Raw genomic sequence first — 16957 nt, forward strand, 5'->3', positions numbered from 1 at the left:
GTATAGTAAAAACATTGGTAGTGTAACAGCATCTTGGGGTCACTGAGTCTAAATAACAACAATTAGATGCTAACTACATACCTATCAGCTGCTTAGGAGGCTTGTCAGAAAAAGGCCTTTTCTGATCTACTATCACAATTATTACTGTGACAAGATCACTAAATACTTCCAGGATCTTGCCAGGAACTGTGAGCTTTTCTTCAATGACAACATTAACCCTACTGACTTGAGGGTGTGTCAGTTGTGCAACAAAGGATGAAAATATCAGAATCACTGCATGGCTACTTTTACGATAATCCATAATACTGTGGGCCTGTTCTTCAGAAAACTCAGGGAAGCTTAGTAGAATATATGGCAATATGGACTCCTATTAATTAAAGACATGTTCAATTAAAAAAAAGGTACTAATTAGTGCTGCACCTCTAAAAAATGCATTTCATAACATGTTTTTTTAAATGTTTCCTTCTGATGTTTCAAGAGGGTAGACTTAAATCTCTGTGAGGTAAAACACATCAACTATACCCAAAATAGAAGCAATCCATTAAATATTTTCTCAATTTCCCTGTTTAATTTGCTGTTTACAAAATACCTTTGAAGTTACATAAGCTATGCTGACCTCTCTGTAGGCATGATCTTTTAATAAAACCGTTACTTTAAATTTTTGGGACATTTCTTCTCTTTTGGGAGGAACCCTTCATTCCATTCTTTTGAGTTTTATCACTTAGTGGTATGAGTTACACAAGTGGTTGCAAAAGAATTTAGCTTGCCCTTGGTGATATTACGGGGTTGAAGCAAAATGAAGCCTTGCGGCAAAACAGAATATAGTCGAATAAAAAATAACATTTCTAATGCCTGGCATGATCTTACTTTGTCCTTCTCTTGTTCCTTTTCTTCCAAAAAATTATACAACTCTAAATTCCTCCGTTTAAAAATGGGAAAAAAGCATGACTACTTGCCTATTAATTTCTCAAGGATTGTGTAGGCCTACAAAATGTACAATATTACTGAAATAAAATACATAAAGAAAAAGAAGAAAGAGGTTATTAGGTTCATTTCTGCACTCTACTACTAAAAGATGCTGCAACTGGTAGCAACTATTGCCTTAACTTCTAAATGTCGACGGGTTCTTTTTCCACACTGGAGAATAATTTTCAGTTTTTGAATGGGTCCTACTTTGATGTTTGACGATGAGTGTTTTCCGTCCATTGAATTCCACATTAGAGTACATTTTCATCCTGATTCACAGCCTTTTACCTTTCTCATTCTATTTTCCTGTATGGCACCATGCATCCCAAGGGGTAATTTAAAACATCTGGGCTGAAGATATTTGCCTAAACACTGCACTTCATCTCTCAGTAGGTATGCCATTACCCTAAATACGCCTCCTAAAAACACATTAGAGGCTTATCTATATTTAAGATAAAGCACAAGGCTCCAGCTTTCAATTCAAAATGGAGTTTATTTAAAAGAAATATCAGAAAACCCCATCTGGCTGGCATGATAAATAAAAGTGTTTTTTTTTTTCTTTGTGCTTTTGAAAATGAGAGAAATATAGATTCACATCAGCAATGTGCAAAAACAGTCTGAATTGTTGCCTTAACTTTCTGCAGTGACATTTCTGGGTTACATCTTCAAACTTTGCAAACAGAGACCCACGCAGAAGTGCACACACAAAATCACAAATGCATAGCCTGCATCCAGCATTAGCTCAAAGATAAGTTAAAACAGCAACAGTATCTTGCAAAGGTATTTACATTGTTTGAGCTCTTCTACATTTTTGTCACATAATAACCAGAAACTCCCTTGTACTTTATCAGGATTTTGTGTGATGGGGCAAAAATAATGCATAATTGTAGAAAGAGATTAAATTAACATATTCTTTTTAAGTTTTAATTTTTGTTACAAATAAACTAACATTATTGTGTTCATTTGCAGTCAGCGCTTCTGAATCAAGACTTTGTAGAATCGCCTTTTGCTACAATTAGAAAAGATGGTTTTGTAATTGTGGCAAAACCACCTTTGCTACAATTCTTTTAGGGTACGACTCTGCTAGCTTTGAACATTTACAGATTGAAGTTTTTCCATTCATCCTAGCAAATTAGCTCTATCCCAGTCAGACTAAATCGTTTGCTCTGATAATCAGTTTTGAAGGCTTTTCACACTCTTAAGTCTTTTGTAGCCTCTAACAGATCTTCTTCCAGTATTGTCCTATATTTAGCCCCATCTATCGTTCCATCATCATCTGGCCAGGCTCCGGCCAGATGATGATGAAACAAACAAAATGCCACAGCATGATGCTGCAACCACTGTCTTCATGGGGGTGGTGTGTGTTTTAATGCTACTCATGGCAGTTTATATAGTTTTTTCACATTGTATGAGAGCACCATATTCTGGATGTTTATGTAGCCCACATTACGTTAAGAACATTTTCATCAGAGGTTCTCATAGCTTCCTTTCAATCATAACATTCTTGTTGCCACTTTTCCATAAAGGCCAGATTTGTGGAGAACACAATTGAAAGTTGTCCTCCCACCTAATCTATGGACCTTTTCAGCTCCTTTACAGTTATTATGTAATTTTTGTGATTAATCCTCTCCTTGATTTGTAGCCGTTTGTTTTGTCATGCCTGGAGGTGACATTTGTTCTGAATTAGTGAAACTAAATTAAATTCAAACTGAACTGCCAGTTCTATCAGTTTTGGGAGACAATAATGTCCCGGTAGGTTTGCGGTTGTGACATTCGCTTTCCATTTTCAGATGATGGATTAAACATTTTTCTGTGAGGGGAGTGAATACTTGCAACACACTTTATATGTTTGTCACAGCATTGTGGAAGGATTATGGTAGCTTTGTCCAAACTTTATTTCAGGGGAGACCTTCTTTGTCAAAAGAAGAAAAAAAACTGTTAAGACCATTAACTGTCCAGGATCAATGTTTACATAATGAATGTGGAGGCCTGTATCTCTTTATCTCCTACTGTTAGTAATAATTTCAGAATACAACATGCTAAATCATTTGATCTAAAATCAGATGACTAAAAATGTATTGATGTTGCAAAATCCAACTGGGGAAAATTTATCATAACAAACCAAATTTATCTGCTGTGACCTTAATTTCCACTTGGTCTGGCAATGCTTCCATATATGAAATCTGCAGCATATTTGTAATAAATACAAGCAGAATGCTCCATGCCTTGGTTTCAAATGGTTGAAAATAAAAATCCTTTCCAAATCTTAAATCATTAGAACTTTGAAAAAAAAGAATCCCTAATTACTTGAGAGTTTTTTAAAACCTTCAAGTATTCCTAGAGAAGAAAATTTCAGAGATGGGAAGGATAATACTAACCCACACTCAAGCACTAAAACACTTCATGTCCTCACAGTCAAAGAACATCCCTAAAATGTGCCCATTTAGCCAACTTTCTGTTTAAGCATGCAACATTTAATGGTTTTTGCCTCATCTAACCATTTATGCGTGGGGCATTAACTCAGAAAAAGCTACTGTGCAGTCTTAAACCCACTTTCCCAAAGCAGTAGTCAGCCAGTAAAACTTAATCCAGCTGTACCTACCCTCCTCCACAGATTTAAAGAACCTGCTGTGGTTCTACACTATAATCCAAAATCAGTTATTCTGCTTATTGATCTGTTATGAGAAGGTACACTTCTGGTAAACACTGATAAAGAAAGGCTGATGCTGGCGTGACACCACTCCAACAAATCAGTCAGGCCCAGAGCTCTGAGCAACCACTCCCACAGCAAAACAAATAAATAAACAAAAGCAGTCAGCATAAAGAAACAAATAGGATACATGCTAGTGCTTACCATAATTCTTTATGTTACTAACAAACTTAATGCCTCGACACAAACTTGATCATGAAAGATGATCAATCCTCTTCACCAAAAAAGATATGTTTACATTCATGTAATTCCTAAGCTACAAAATAATATAATCTTTTGATGTTTTATGAAAGGAGTTATGAATGCTTTTCACTACAAATGGTTGGACTAATTATGTTGAGTTTCTTCACAATCTCCTTCAATCTCTGCATTTCTTGCACCACAGTAGAGCTTATTCAGCTGGGTTGAAGAAATCCAACAAATTCCTTTAAAATAAATTCCAAGTAAAATTGAAGCACTGTTTCAATTTATGCATTACATTTTAGGATAATGAGAGATTCAGAAACTTTTAATTAGTATTAATGGCTTTTCTTTTTCTCTGTAGGTTTGGATATGATATGAGAGTCTTTATTTCTACAGCCACTTTAAGAATGTTCATGCATTTTTATTAGGAGTGCCAATAGTTGTGGCCAACAGTGTACACATCACTGTGAAAAACTTAAAGTAATCTGAAAATAATTACAAAAATATTCAGTGACATTGACAGGAACAAGCCTAAAAAAATAGTCTAAGCACTAAAAGAGGATGGAAAAATACTTCATCATTGTTAGAGGCTCCACATCACTTCTGTACCACTGACAGTCCAGGGCCCTATTTTTATTTATTTTTTGCCAACTAACTCCTGCAACAGTTTAGAATAGGAGCTCACTCTCTGTCTCATCTCTGCTTTCATGCCTCCTGTCAGATCCACTCATTCTCCCCATGTTTCCAATCAGTCTTCATCCCTGTTGGCAGCTAAAACAATGTCTTTCAGTGGAATTGATGTATTTTAGACATAATGGGTAAAACTGTTGAAAAAGCTTCTGTTTTAGCATTGGTTGCTGCATCTACCAAACTAGCATACCTGCATATGTGAGATTCTTATGGTCTGACAATAGAGTAGTTTTTACTATGGTTTAATGGCAGCATGAATTAACACACTCATGTTAAATGAAACAAAAAAGCAGGAATTTTTTCAATTGCTGCTTACATAGTGATTACAGTAAGATATTTTCTCATGCATTTAGATTTTATCTTTATTTTAAAGCAAAAAAATAGAACACTAGATTCATTGAGTCAATAATTATACTGGTCTGTCATTCTGCTCCTTATTTCAGGTCAGTTTTATAATTCAATTTAATATATTTAAATGTATTTCTATTAATTGTATATATTGTATTATACAAAATAGGTTCAATTCAAATTGAAATATATAGGAATACATAAATCCAATTTACAACAATGCAATCAAATTAATGAGACCAAGTCAGACTGATTCAGGTTCATTCATAAAGGATATGATTTGATTATAATTATATTAGAATATAGTCAAATTCAGATGATGTTTATATAATGACAATTAGTGAACAATTGTCTACCTAAGAAAGCCCACAGGACTGTGTCCTTGACTCTGCATCAATTACTCATTCCTAGCTAGTCAACTGCAGCTTTGATGTGTTTTAAGAAATATTTCTAACTTCCCTCTATGAGCAGGTGAATTTGTTATGTTGTAAGGAAAAATGTCCTTTTTGAGCCAGCTGACAGGCAGTGTACAGCAACTGGTCAGAGAGAAGCAGGGCAGCAATCCCCTCGGCTCCACGGAGCTTAAGAACTTCTGTTCACCCTGGCACTTTGATATGTTGTTGAAAGGACTGGAAGCCATAAAAACAGTTTGATAAATTATTTACTAACTTTTTAATACTTTGTTATATCTTGATACTGGTAACCAGGCCATGCCTGATAACAATAAATAGACAGAAAAATGTCATTCTTATCACAGAGTTAAGAATAAAGCAAAATGTGATGTAAAAACTGTAATGTATTTGATTTCTCAGCTCAAACTGAGAGAATAGACTCAACCCTCTGACAGAGAAAGTGCTATCTTGTGATGAATTTATGGTGAGCTTTTGAAAATGTTGATACCTTTAAGATTATAAAGATAAAGTAGTTAAAAAACTGCAACTTAGCTTATGAAGGGGAGGATACTGATATCTGAGCAGACATTTCCCCATTGTCAGACATGTCCCCATTGTGGGGTAATAAAAGGTATTTCTGTTTCTATTGATATTTCTTCTTATGTGGATACTAATGCTTCTGTCCGGTCAGCTCTGGGTACTTTACTTTGTATTTAGGCTTTAACAAACAAGTATGACTGTTGTCCACTAAACTCAAACTAATCTGGATTGTTGGTATTTACAATCTGGATATTTTATTTGAGCAAGCAAAGCCACACACAAAGATTTCCACAGTGCATATATTTCAGACAGGGCTATATAAAACTTATCTGTTTTCTTTTTCTTTTTCTGCTAAACACACACTGTGAGCCTTCTCACAGTTGAGTCATTTATCACGACCCAGTGGGATTACTTAAAACCAGTGTGCGGTCTTATGAAAGCTTGAGCTATGAGATGATAGGCTGCTCCATGTTCTTAGCAGAACAACTAATGTACACTCAACATGAACTGACACTACAAAAAGAGCACTCATATAATCTTTTTTACTATTTTCAGGGGTCCTCTTTTTCCTGGCAGAGCCACGGTTTGAATTTTGACACCGGCTTTAATATAATGCTGGGGAGAAAAAAATAAAATCACAGCTTAAACCCACCATTATAATGCTGCCTGCTGCTATCAGTAAATGATACTTTTAACATGTCTGAGCGGTTTTACAATCAATGTTTCCAGACTCGTGTGAATAAGAGCAGATAATGATTTGAAAGGGGAGAAAAAACAAGAAGAGTTGTGCATGAAAAGAAGCTATTTTTACTGCCTATAAGCCTATTTTTCCATGAGAGGAGTTTAAACATTTCTCCTTTTTCCATTGTCTGATGTACAAACGTGGAACTGATAAGCTGCAAGTTACCTTAAAAAGCGAGAAATGAGCCTGAAGCCCAGCATAGCATTTCAAAAGAGACTGTGGAATAGTCACGTGCTTACTCAATTACTGGAGGTTAAATAAGATAAAAACATACAGCAAAAATATTCACATACCTATTTAGATTCATTCCAAAATCTAACATGAAGCTGTGTTGATTTAAAGAATATATTCCAACCAACACTGCCACCTTCGTGCCATACCTTTATTAAAGTTCTTCGCCTGAGTGTCCTTGAATCCCCTATAACCGTCCCCCTAGTGCCCTCCTATTAAGTCGAGCATGAAATGTAGGCAGGACAGCAGAGGTCTGACTACATCACGACATAAGTAGCACTTTATCCATTAACTTGTCACCATAAGAGAGAAATGACCTCTCCGTCAAATATTAAGGGGATTAAGGAACATGTGAATGGACGATGAATAGCCCAATTAAGTTCCACAAATATATCCCAAAATAATTTAAGCCAATGTCAGTGCATCACAGTTTCCTATGGAGAATTTTTCTTATGCACAGGATGGCATCTACTGAGTCACATTGATTCCTGCGGTTATCAGGGATGGTGATCTGACAAAGTCCTGACCTTTATTCCATAATTGAAGATTGTTGCATCTAAAACCAGGATGAAGGGCATATTGGACAGGGTTTGCAAGTCGTTATCCAAAGTTCAGCCAGAACTTGCACAGGCCAAGAAATTTAACGAGGTTTCAGATAAATTCCTATTAGATGTATATGTATTCAAGAATTAGCAATTAAATAGTAAACAAAGTCATATCTCTCTGTTCAGGGAAGTGCAGAATATGAATTGTTAAGTACAACAACTAGTAATTATTTGGCAAACATAATTAGCATTAATCCTATTTGTTCAGCTTAATCCTGAGGCCATGGTTCTCAGTTGAATAGAAGTGTACTACAACCTCTGGGTCAAGAGTCAGTCTCTGCCTCATACAACAAGTTTAAATATTTTGATGTCAGGTTCGCAGCTGGTGGTAGGAAAGAACAGGAGATGTTTAGATGGTTTAAGTTCTTAACTGCAGAAATGCTTGCAATGTTTTGTTCTGTCACGATGAAAAAACATAATCCAACAAACAAAACATGTAGATCAGATTCCTATTAGCTGAACTCAGCTTAATGGGTGGATGGATGGATGGACATTGGCAGCATAAAGCACACATTAAAAATAAAGCCTTATTTTCTCCCACGTAACAACTCACAGTGGCAGTATTTGGTAGGTGCCAAGATGTCAAACCAATCTTTTTCAAGGCTCTCCTACTCCTACAAGCAGGTTGCCATCGAACGTCTGGAGATTAGTGTACAAAGAAAGATTCTTCATAAAATGAGCATTACAGAATCCTCTTCATCAGACTGATACAACGACAGTGTCTTCAGTCAGAGGCTTCTTGAGATCTGTAGTAATAGAGAACTCTACATGAGGTCATCTCTACCCAAAGGTCATCAGTGTTTAAAACAACTTTTTGAAGAAACTTGGATCATGTGAATTATAACATTTAATTTCACCCTTGGATTAATAAAGTAGTTTTGAACTAAACTGAATTTGAAAATCCATCCAGACTTAAGCTGAAAGAAGTTATTTAATATTCTAGCAATGACATTTCTATGACTGATTGTGAAAATGTTTGTCTGTTTCAGAGGGAATCCATTGACCAAAACAAAGCAGCAACATTACCGTTAATCATAATTTGTTGAATGTGGACAATTACGCTGCTAATCAAGATGGCTTACCATTTGCCTAAAAGCCATCAATTGTACATTATTACAATACGACCTGAAGCAAAAATACAAAAAATTCCATTAGGTCTTTGTACAGAGAGGAGAGCATCTTATATTTCCACACACTGAGTGCAACCCTGTGCTTTGTCCAAGCTTGACAGGCAGAATACCAAACAATGTGTGAGAGTCAGCACCAGGACCAGACGATGTGATGTATTGCGCACAGTCTTGGAACAATGCAGTCTGTTTTTACCTGGGGGGGCAATGTTTCTGGCACATCAATTTATTTCAGTGGCACTGTGTGACATCACCAATAGTGTTTGTTTTTTGGGCTATCTCTGAAGGCACCAGCTATCATTGAGTAATGACTGCGGATAAGTGCAACGTTTCCTCGATCTACATAGGGTTTCTGTATCTCTGGGACTCCATCTGATGTTACAGGAAATGTTGCCTTCAAGGATATTTAATCTTGTATCATGTACATTCCTTGGACATACATACATCAGCAGATCATAGACTTTTGTTTTACCATTTTTTACTGAGATGCCAGATTGATTTTTGTTTATTCTTTAAACCTGATCAGTATAACGGCTTAAAACAATGGTGCCCCTCCTCCACTGACCAGCGAGCAAAGGCACAACTTCTACATCTTTGCTTTCAAGAAAGACAAATTTGGTCAACTGGAAATGTACGTGGTTGCATAAAACACAAGCATGGAAATGAAAGAAGTGAATCTTATCAAGTGATTTTGAGTGCTGAGTATTGGACTAAAAGCCAAGAGCATCAGCAGTGAATACAATCCAGATTTCTCGCCAGTTATCTAGACACCTCTGGTATTCAGAGATCTTTTTACTTGGTTGTATCAGGGCTGCCTCAAAACAGCAGGAGGTAACATTAAGTTCTAAAACGAACTCCCTAAAAAACTGAGTTGTGAGAAAAACCTTTACCCTTTATCTTATAAAGCACTTTGAATTTCCTAGTGAAGAAATGATACAATTAAACTTGCTTTGTCTACATTTGAAACTGCAGATGCCAAACTAAGTGCTGAATGTCTGTAAAGTGGCAGATTGTAGACTTATGACCCAAGAAGATAGCCTTGAATCATTACATCTCCATTTTTAGACATTTTTGTTTCCTAGTGTAACTTAATTAATAATTCTCAGGCGTCATTGCTAGATTTCCGATTAAAATGATTAAACAGAGCATGTAACTTTGATCAGACGTTCATTTCCTGAAAACATCCATTTTTTCAAAGGTTTGCTTCCAACAGAATGCTACATATGTTGCAATATTTTAGCAGCTGTATGAAAAATAGTTGATTTTCTGTTTTAAAAAGAAACAATAATGCAAAACATTTTTTGTCTAAACATCAGGAAACCTTGGTGTTTTTACTCAAGGTTATCATACTGTGATAATCTCATTCTAGCTCATAGCTAGTTAGATGAATTTCACTTCATAATGTCAAACATTTTTACTGGGATTAATTAAGGTACCGCCAAGGTATATTTTTAACTCTCCGAGCCTTGGAAGAAGTCGACCCAAAGCACCAGAGCTCTGTTCTTCTCCTCCAGACTCATTATGCCAGTCTACAAGGGAGTATTATGTTTTGCAACGGTTGACACTGAGTTGACACCGTGGCTCAGGGAGCCTTAGAAAGTCTGCTCGAGGCAGACTCCTTGTTTAGAGACCGAGGTCTGCCTGACATGTGTGACTCCTGAGGCAAGTGTGTCGTTAAATGGATAGAGACAAGGAGGATGGCATGACCCACTTCCATTAGCGCAACTGCAGACTGTTTTCTTCACATACTATCCCACAGGTATACTGCTTTTGTGCTGACCATGAACAACATTAAGGCAGGCAAAAGCCTAAACATTCCCAACATCCAAAGAACGGAAAGCTTAAAAGAAGAAGAGGATGTGGATTGATTTGTAATGGATATTAAAGTGTATAGGTCAATCTGTAAGCACGAAGCAATTTCCTCTGTAGGGAAGATAGTCTGGCTGTTAATGCTAAAACTCCAGGTTAGATGTAAAGTGCCTAATTGACCTTTTCGTGATGTCATCCTGGTCAATAACATTGCAGCAACCAAGGAAGGAGCAATTTATTCTCATTTTGGTAGTTTCTCTGTTCCACTAACAACATTTTTTCTTTTATTTATCTGTCTTCATTTTCTCAGAAACCAGCTTGTTAAGGAGAAGGGGGTGATCGTCTAGTAGAGGCAGTTAAACCTGACCGCTCAGCATATTTTATCCAGACAAGCAGCTGATGCACATTTCGAGAAGGGAGCGCAGAAATACCCATTTTTATATGAACTATGTGCGCCTAACGCGGTAAGCATCCCTCTAGTAAAAATATCCATGGATAAAGAAATGTTTTCATCCTTCTGACTGCATCAAAAGTGTCCTAGAAACACATGTAACCCCATTAACTAATGGGTCGTGAACGTGTATACATATTAACACAACAGGGTGCTGCAAACAATACAGACCCACATAACGTTTCGTGCATCTTCTTCTCTTTGACTACAATTCTCAGCACTTTTAATATATTTTGCACACAGTCTCTTACTTCGACTCAAAATAACGCAAAATGAGATAATGACAGCTTCACTCTCCCACTCACCTTTCACACGGTGTGGGACAGCGGCGCTCAAACACAACACGATGAAAGGGAGTAGCGGTCCCATCCTCGCACAGCAATCAGGTGAGTCTTCCAAGGTTACAGGGATTGTGGTTAAAAAAAAAAACACACACACACAAATCACACGATCAAAACTTCTCCTTCCCCCGCTCTCGCCAGGCTGCAGGGACAAACCTGGGAGATGCAGCTGTAGTATGTCCTTTCAAGGGAAAGTACCTCCTAAGTGATAAAGTCGCCTCTGGGGTTGCGCGGAGCAGGAACAAGTGAACTGTGTTGGCTACCTGCCGTCTGCTCCTCTGCTGATGCCACCCCGATCCTACCGCAGTGGTGCGATGTAGTGAAGAGAGCGACGTGTGCGCTCCGCGCTCCCGGACATCTGCCGTCAAGCCCTCGGGTGTCGTGAGAGTCGCTACTTCCGATCTGCATCTACAAAATAAAATCCGATGAAGGTTCGAATATGGAAAATAATGTTAACTCCTGTATCTAAACTCTGCAATAGAAATAAATAAATAGTCTAACGAAGGTTTTTAAACCGTGCATTTTTGTTGTAATTTGTTGTAAAGATTGTAGTGATGTTTTTTTGTTGTTTTTTTCTTCATTAATGGTGCTCTGGACGACCTCTGGGGGAAAAAATGGAAGAAAATAACATAACGCCAGAGGTCACAGACAATAAAAGGCAAAAACATCTCAAAGAACCTCCTGTTACAGGCATGGTGTTTGGAATCAAAAGCCACCTTTGAATGCACAATAAGGAACTTTGGAATAGATGGGTTACAGTGGCAGAAGAGCACCAAGTTACACTTCAATCAGGTTATAATAGAAAACTAGGGCTACAATTCATAAAGGTTAATAAAAGTTGGACATCAAGAAATTGGAATAAAACATTTCCTGGTCACTTGAGTCTACAGTTCACTCATGACTTTCAGATAGTAATATTTTTTGCTCTGTTTAAAACCAATATTAATGGACCGCAGTATCTTAAACAATTCCTAATCATTACATGAACACATTTTTTCCACATCTACCATCTACCAATAATAGATGTTTATCCATAATAAACAAATAAAAATAACATAAGTTAAAGGTGAGGCTTTTATTATTTTTGCAGTATGAGATTATGTTTATGAAGTGAAAGGGTTATTTTATAGCACATTTTCAGTCAATAAATACAGAGGGTGCTGCATAGCTCTGCTTGGCACATATGTAACACTTTCTTTGCCACAGTCACACATCACTGAGCACATCAGGGTCAACGTGGGTGCTGAAGCACAGTTTGACATGGGGATGAAACTGTCAATCTTAGTTAAATCTAGGAAAAAATGCCACTCTAAAAACACCGAGGCTCGACTGTGACCCAACCCTGCCTTATGAATCTATAAATTCTGCACACAGATTTCTAAGAGTTGTTACTTAAACTCACAAAAGGTGCATCCACTCATTAAATAAAAATATTTAGGCTCTGCTGTCCCATCACACTCTATCCAGGTGTGAATGGACATATCTTCAGCTGCAGGAAACTCCAAACGCATCAAATTTCTTCTGTTCAGTTTATTCACAGCCCTTCATGGAATGTTGCTCTATTCTTTAATCAATGGACATAAATATTAGTCGATGTGATCAGAACATTTATTAAGCCCTGTAGGTACAGAACACTGAAATTTTAATAGTGCTCTTGTAAACATAAAGTAATTGATTGATCAAAAAAAAAAAATTACTTTTTAATCTAAAGTCAGATATTCTGAGTTGGACATTATAGTTGTGAGTCAGAAATATAGCAACATTGGCCAATGGAGTCAGAATCCTGACTGGGGAAGACAGAGTTTCCTAAGTAAACTTCTAGTTTGGTATCTAATACGGCAGCAATCCCCCTAGAACCACTACAATGCAGTTTAATGTTCAAGTGCCCTTGAGCAATATATCACACCTCGCAGTTTTCAGTTTAAAATCTAAATTGATCTGTCAGCCAAATAACTTAGCAAGTATATTTAAGGAATAAAAAGGTAGCACATCACAGCTCACTTGAATAGTGGATGCTTGGATCCTTTACAAGGTCTCTGACTGAGCTAGCCAGCAGTAACACATTGATGCTAACTATAGAAAGTGATAATTTGATTTCTTTGAAGAAGTGTTGTCAGAAAAAAGTGTTTATTCACAGTTAGCAACCTGATGTTGGCTGCAGCTTGGTTCTTCTGTCTCTGCAAAACAGGCAGGAATACTCCTACACACTAGTAGTAATAATAATGTGGACAGTTGTAGCAAGAAATAGATTAAAAGAAAAATCAATATTTACTATCAATATTTTTTTACCATTTTATCCTGCTGTTAGACAGATGGCTTTACTGGAAATGCTGTCCTTGTGTCATTAAAGACCCCTGACTCTTTACAAAAAAATATTACCTGTGTTGTCATTGTGCCTAACAGCATGTAGGAGATAATTGTCTACCACTGCCTCGATCAATGTTTTAACATGTTTGTTTGGATCCCAGTCAAAGTGTCAAAACACTGAGGAGTCACAATGAATACCAGCTTGACAAAGCCACATGTTATCTGTGGCTCTGTGGTGGAGAGGAAGCTTTGCCAGCTATATAACAGATCATAGAACAATAGAGATGTAATTGACTGTGCTTGTCTTTTGTGCCATCAGATGATACACACCAAAAAAGTCAGTAGTGGTTAAAGATAATGCCAGCATATTCTCACAGTGAATTTGCTTGCATTCTCATTTTACAATTTTACATTTTACAATACCACTGTTTTTCAGGGCAGTAACTTAAGGTATTTGAGGACATTCAAATTCACGTGTTTTTAGAATATGTTAAAAATAAAGCACATTTTTAGCATATGCTTTTTCATATGCTAAAAAAAAAGCATAGAAGACTGTACAATAAGGACACATTTAATGACAATGATACCTAGAAATTATTAAAACATAACATACCAATTAAATGTCATGTGCAGCCGACTTAATTTAGAGAAGAGAAATGCACAAGACGTGTGAACATAAGTGCAAAAAGAGAAAAAAACAATAACAGACTATTTACAGGAAGTAAACACTCTTCAAACAACAAAGATGTGTAAATAAGAGCAGCAATGTTACTTGATGAGAAAACTGCAAATAGCAGAGTTACAAAGACTTATTGATCTTATTGAGAGCAGTGATGGTCATTACATCAGCAAGGATCCACAGTAATGCGCCTTTGTGTACCTAGGATGCAGAAGTGACTGATGCAACTTTCCAGTTGAACAACAGATTCATGCATGGAGTGTGAGACATTGGTCAACAATGATGTTATTCTAGCTAACTACATTACAGACATCCATCCATCCATCCATTTTCCGTTCACCCTTGTCCCTAATGGGGTCGGGAGGGTTGCTGGTGCCTATCTCCAGCTACATTCCGGGCGAGAGGCGGGGTACACCCCGGACAGGTCGCCAGTCTGTCGCAGGGCAACACAGAGACATACAGGACAAACAACCATTCACACACACACTCACACCTAGGGAGAATTTAGAGAAACCAATTGACCTGACAGTCATGTTTTTTTGGACTGTGGGAGGAAGCCGGAGTACCCGGAGAGAACCCACGCATGCACAGGGAGAACATGCAAACTCCATGCAGAAAGACCCCGGCCGGGAATCGAACCCAGGACCTTCTCGCTGCAAGGCAACAGTGCTACCAACTGCGCCACTGTGCAGCCCCTACATTACAGACATATGGATCACAATGTTCCTCACAAACAAACAAACAAAAAAAAACATTAAGCAAAAACCTGTGTGAATAAATAATAATCAAAATACAAACACAGGCGAATCCACAAAACCCAAACACCCCAGGATCATGACAAACTGAACTGTGTCTCCAACTCTGCAGTGGGAGGCAGAAAGATTATTGCATAAAATCCGAGCAACCAGAAAATACAGCATATCACAGCTGCCTATGTGCCATTTAGTTGTTTGGTGAGGGTACTTTCAATTTTCAAAACAAAAAGACAATGTAAAACAAACATTAAGTAGCCACTCTAAGATAAAAAAAAAAACTACATGATTGCAACGGCAGAAAAAATGATTACTTTACCAAACAGCTTCTGAAGTACCTTCTACAATTCTAGTCACAACCATAAATGTTATGATTGGAGAGTAGTCAACTAGACCTATGATGAAAAGTAAACTATTCTGACTTAGAAACACTACGGTGGATTGTTGATGTTTTGGAGGTAGGCAAGCAACAAAAGCATAGAGAACTTGATGAACTTTAAGGACACTGGGCTTGGGAATGACTTGACATTCTTGATTAAAATAAGCAAATGTAATCACTGGCCACAAATTAAAAATAATCGTTTTCTATCATCAATAAATTAGAAATTCTTCTTGTGAACCCAATTGTATGTTATTGGTTGTTAGATGGATTTGGACACAAAGACTTGACTGAACAGAACTGAAATGTGTTTCTTTGTTCATGGCCTGGTTTGATAAAGAAAATGTCATTCAGACAGATTTTAGTTCATTTTAACTTCAGCTTCATATTTTAGAAAATTATTGTTAGGCCTATTCATTTTTAAGTCCACTTATGATCTACCTCTGACCTCTGCCTTAAATAACTCTCCATACAACTTTGGTCAACAAAAGTGAATATTCAAAACCAACTTTCTTGTTTTTCCATTATGCAGCTTATAAAACTACATAATAGAAAAACGTTTATCAATCTGTGCCCTGAAACAGACTTTAAAGAAACATTTACAGGTGGTACTGTAAGTCTACAGTACCACCTGTAAATGTTGCGAACACCTGTTGTCTTTAACAGGATCTGAAGAAAGTATGTCAACTCTTAAACTAAGGATATATAATGTCTCCTTTAATCTGATGTCATCATCCAACATCCTGATGTTATCAGTCTGACCTTGAGGTGTGTCCAAGCTCATCATCATGAATCATTTAACACATCAAGTGTCTCAGGATTTAATGTAGATAAAGAGCTACGCAGTTGGCGGAGACTAATAAATCATATGAGGAAGGTATACTCAAGTTTAATATCATGTTAATGAAATTCCTACAACCAAAACACCACCCACCACTGTTTCCATTTCCTGTGTCTCCCTGCAACATGATTCTGATTGGAGCTGACAATTTCTACGAAAGGAAAAATAAAATTACTGTGGACTATTAATACTGAGAATGAAAATGCAAATAAATATAGATATATTAAAATGTCCTCCAAATGAAAACTGCTTGCAAGTTACATGGCAGCATATGACTTTATTTAGGGGACAGAACAAACATGTTGAAATTGCACAGTATCCTCAATACATCATACATTTGTAGGAGCATCATGGGATTGGGACTCAGGAGGGACTGGGAAGTTGGTCAGAGCTTTTGGGAATATAGGTAAAGAAAGTAGAGGAAAACTGTTAAAGGCTGCAAAACACTAGAGGTTGTGCTGGAAACTCACCTTCTATCAGTACAGCAACCCTAAAGATTCTGCAAGAGCTACATTGAAATACTTTAGAATTTACTGTTATGGACAGCTGGCCACATATCTCCAACAAATACATTGAACTGTGTTGCTGTAGTAAAAAAGTTCAGGGAGTGTGATTCCTGTCACAAGGCACTATATGAAGATATATATTAAAATGTCATGTTTTGCCAATGAAGTAGTCCGGATCTGGTTTGGAAACCAGCTGTTGAAAGGAAAGCATAATATAAGTGTGCATGATAATCATGAAACTGAAACAAAGTACCTCATTAGTTTACAACGAGCCTACAACAAAGAGAAAAACAGTTGAGAAATGGAGAAAAAGGATCAAAGAAAACTAGCCAATGGCATCAAAGCTGGTGAGGCTGAG

General features: G+C 37.1%; 1 protein-coding gene across 8 annotated transcripts in view; it reads right to left on the reverse strand.

Annotated features, from left to right (window-relative positions):
- The window catches only part of edil3a (EGF-like repeats and discoidin I-like domains 3a), a 133165-nt gene extending 121669 nt beyond the window's left edge, over positions 1-11496 (reverse strand). For 2 of the 8 annotated variants that reach the window (XM_028033499.1, XM_028033496.1), the window contains exons 1-2: positions 11334-11496; positions 11100-11186 (exon numbers count right to left, since the gene is read on the reverse strand). In XM_028033499.1, coding sequence (XP_027889300.1) covers positions 11100-11163 — 64 coding nt within the window. In that variant the 5' untranslated portion in view covers positions 11164-11186; positions 11334-11496. Of the gene's footprint in view, positions 1-11099 lie in introns of all 8 variants that reach the window. The other 6 variants (XM_028033497.1, XM_028033495.1, XM_028033493.1 and 3 more) reach the window with 5 other exon arrangements.
- Positions 11497-16957: the final 5461 nt, after the last annotated feature.

Source organism: Xiphophorus couchianus, chromosome 12 (assembly GCF_001444195.1).
Source record: "Xiphophorus couchianus chromosome 12, X_couchianus-1.0, whole genome shotgun sequence".
Classification (NCBI taxonomy): Eukaryota; Metazoa; Chordata; class Actinopteri; order Cyprinodontiformes; family Poeciliidae; genus Xiphophorus; species Xiphophorus couchianus.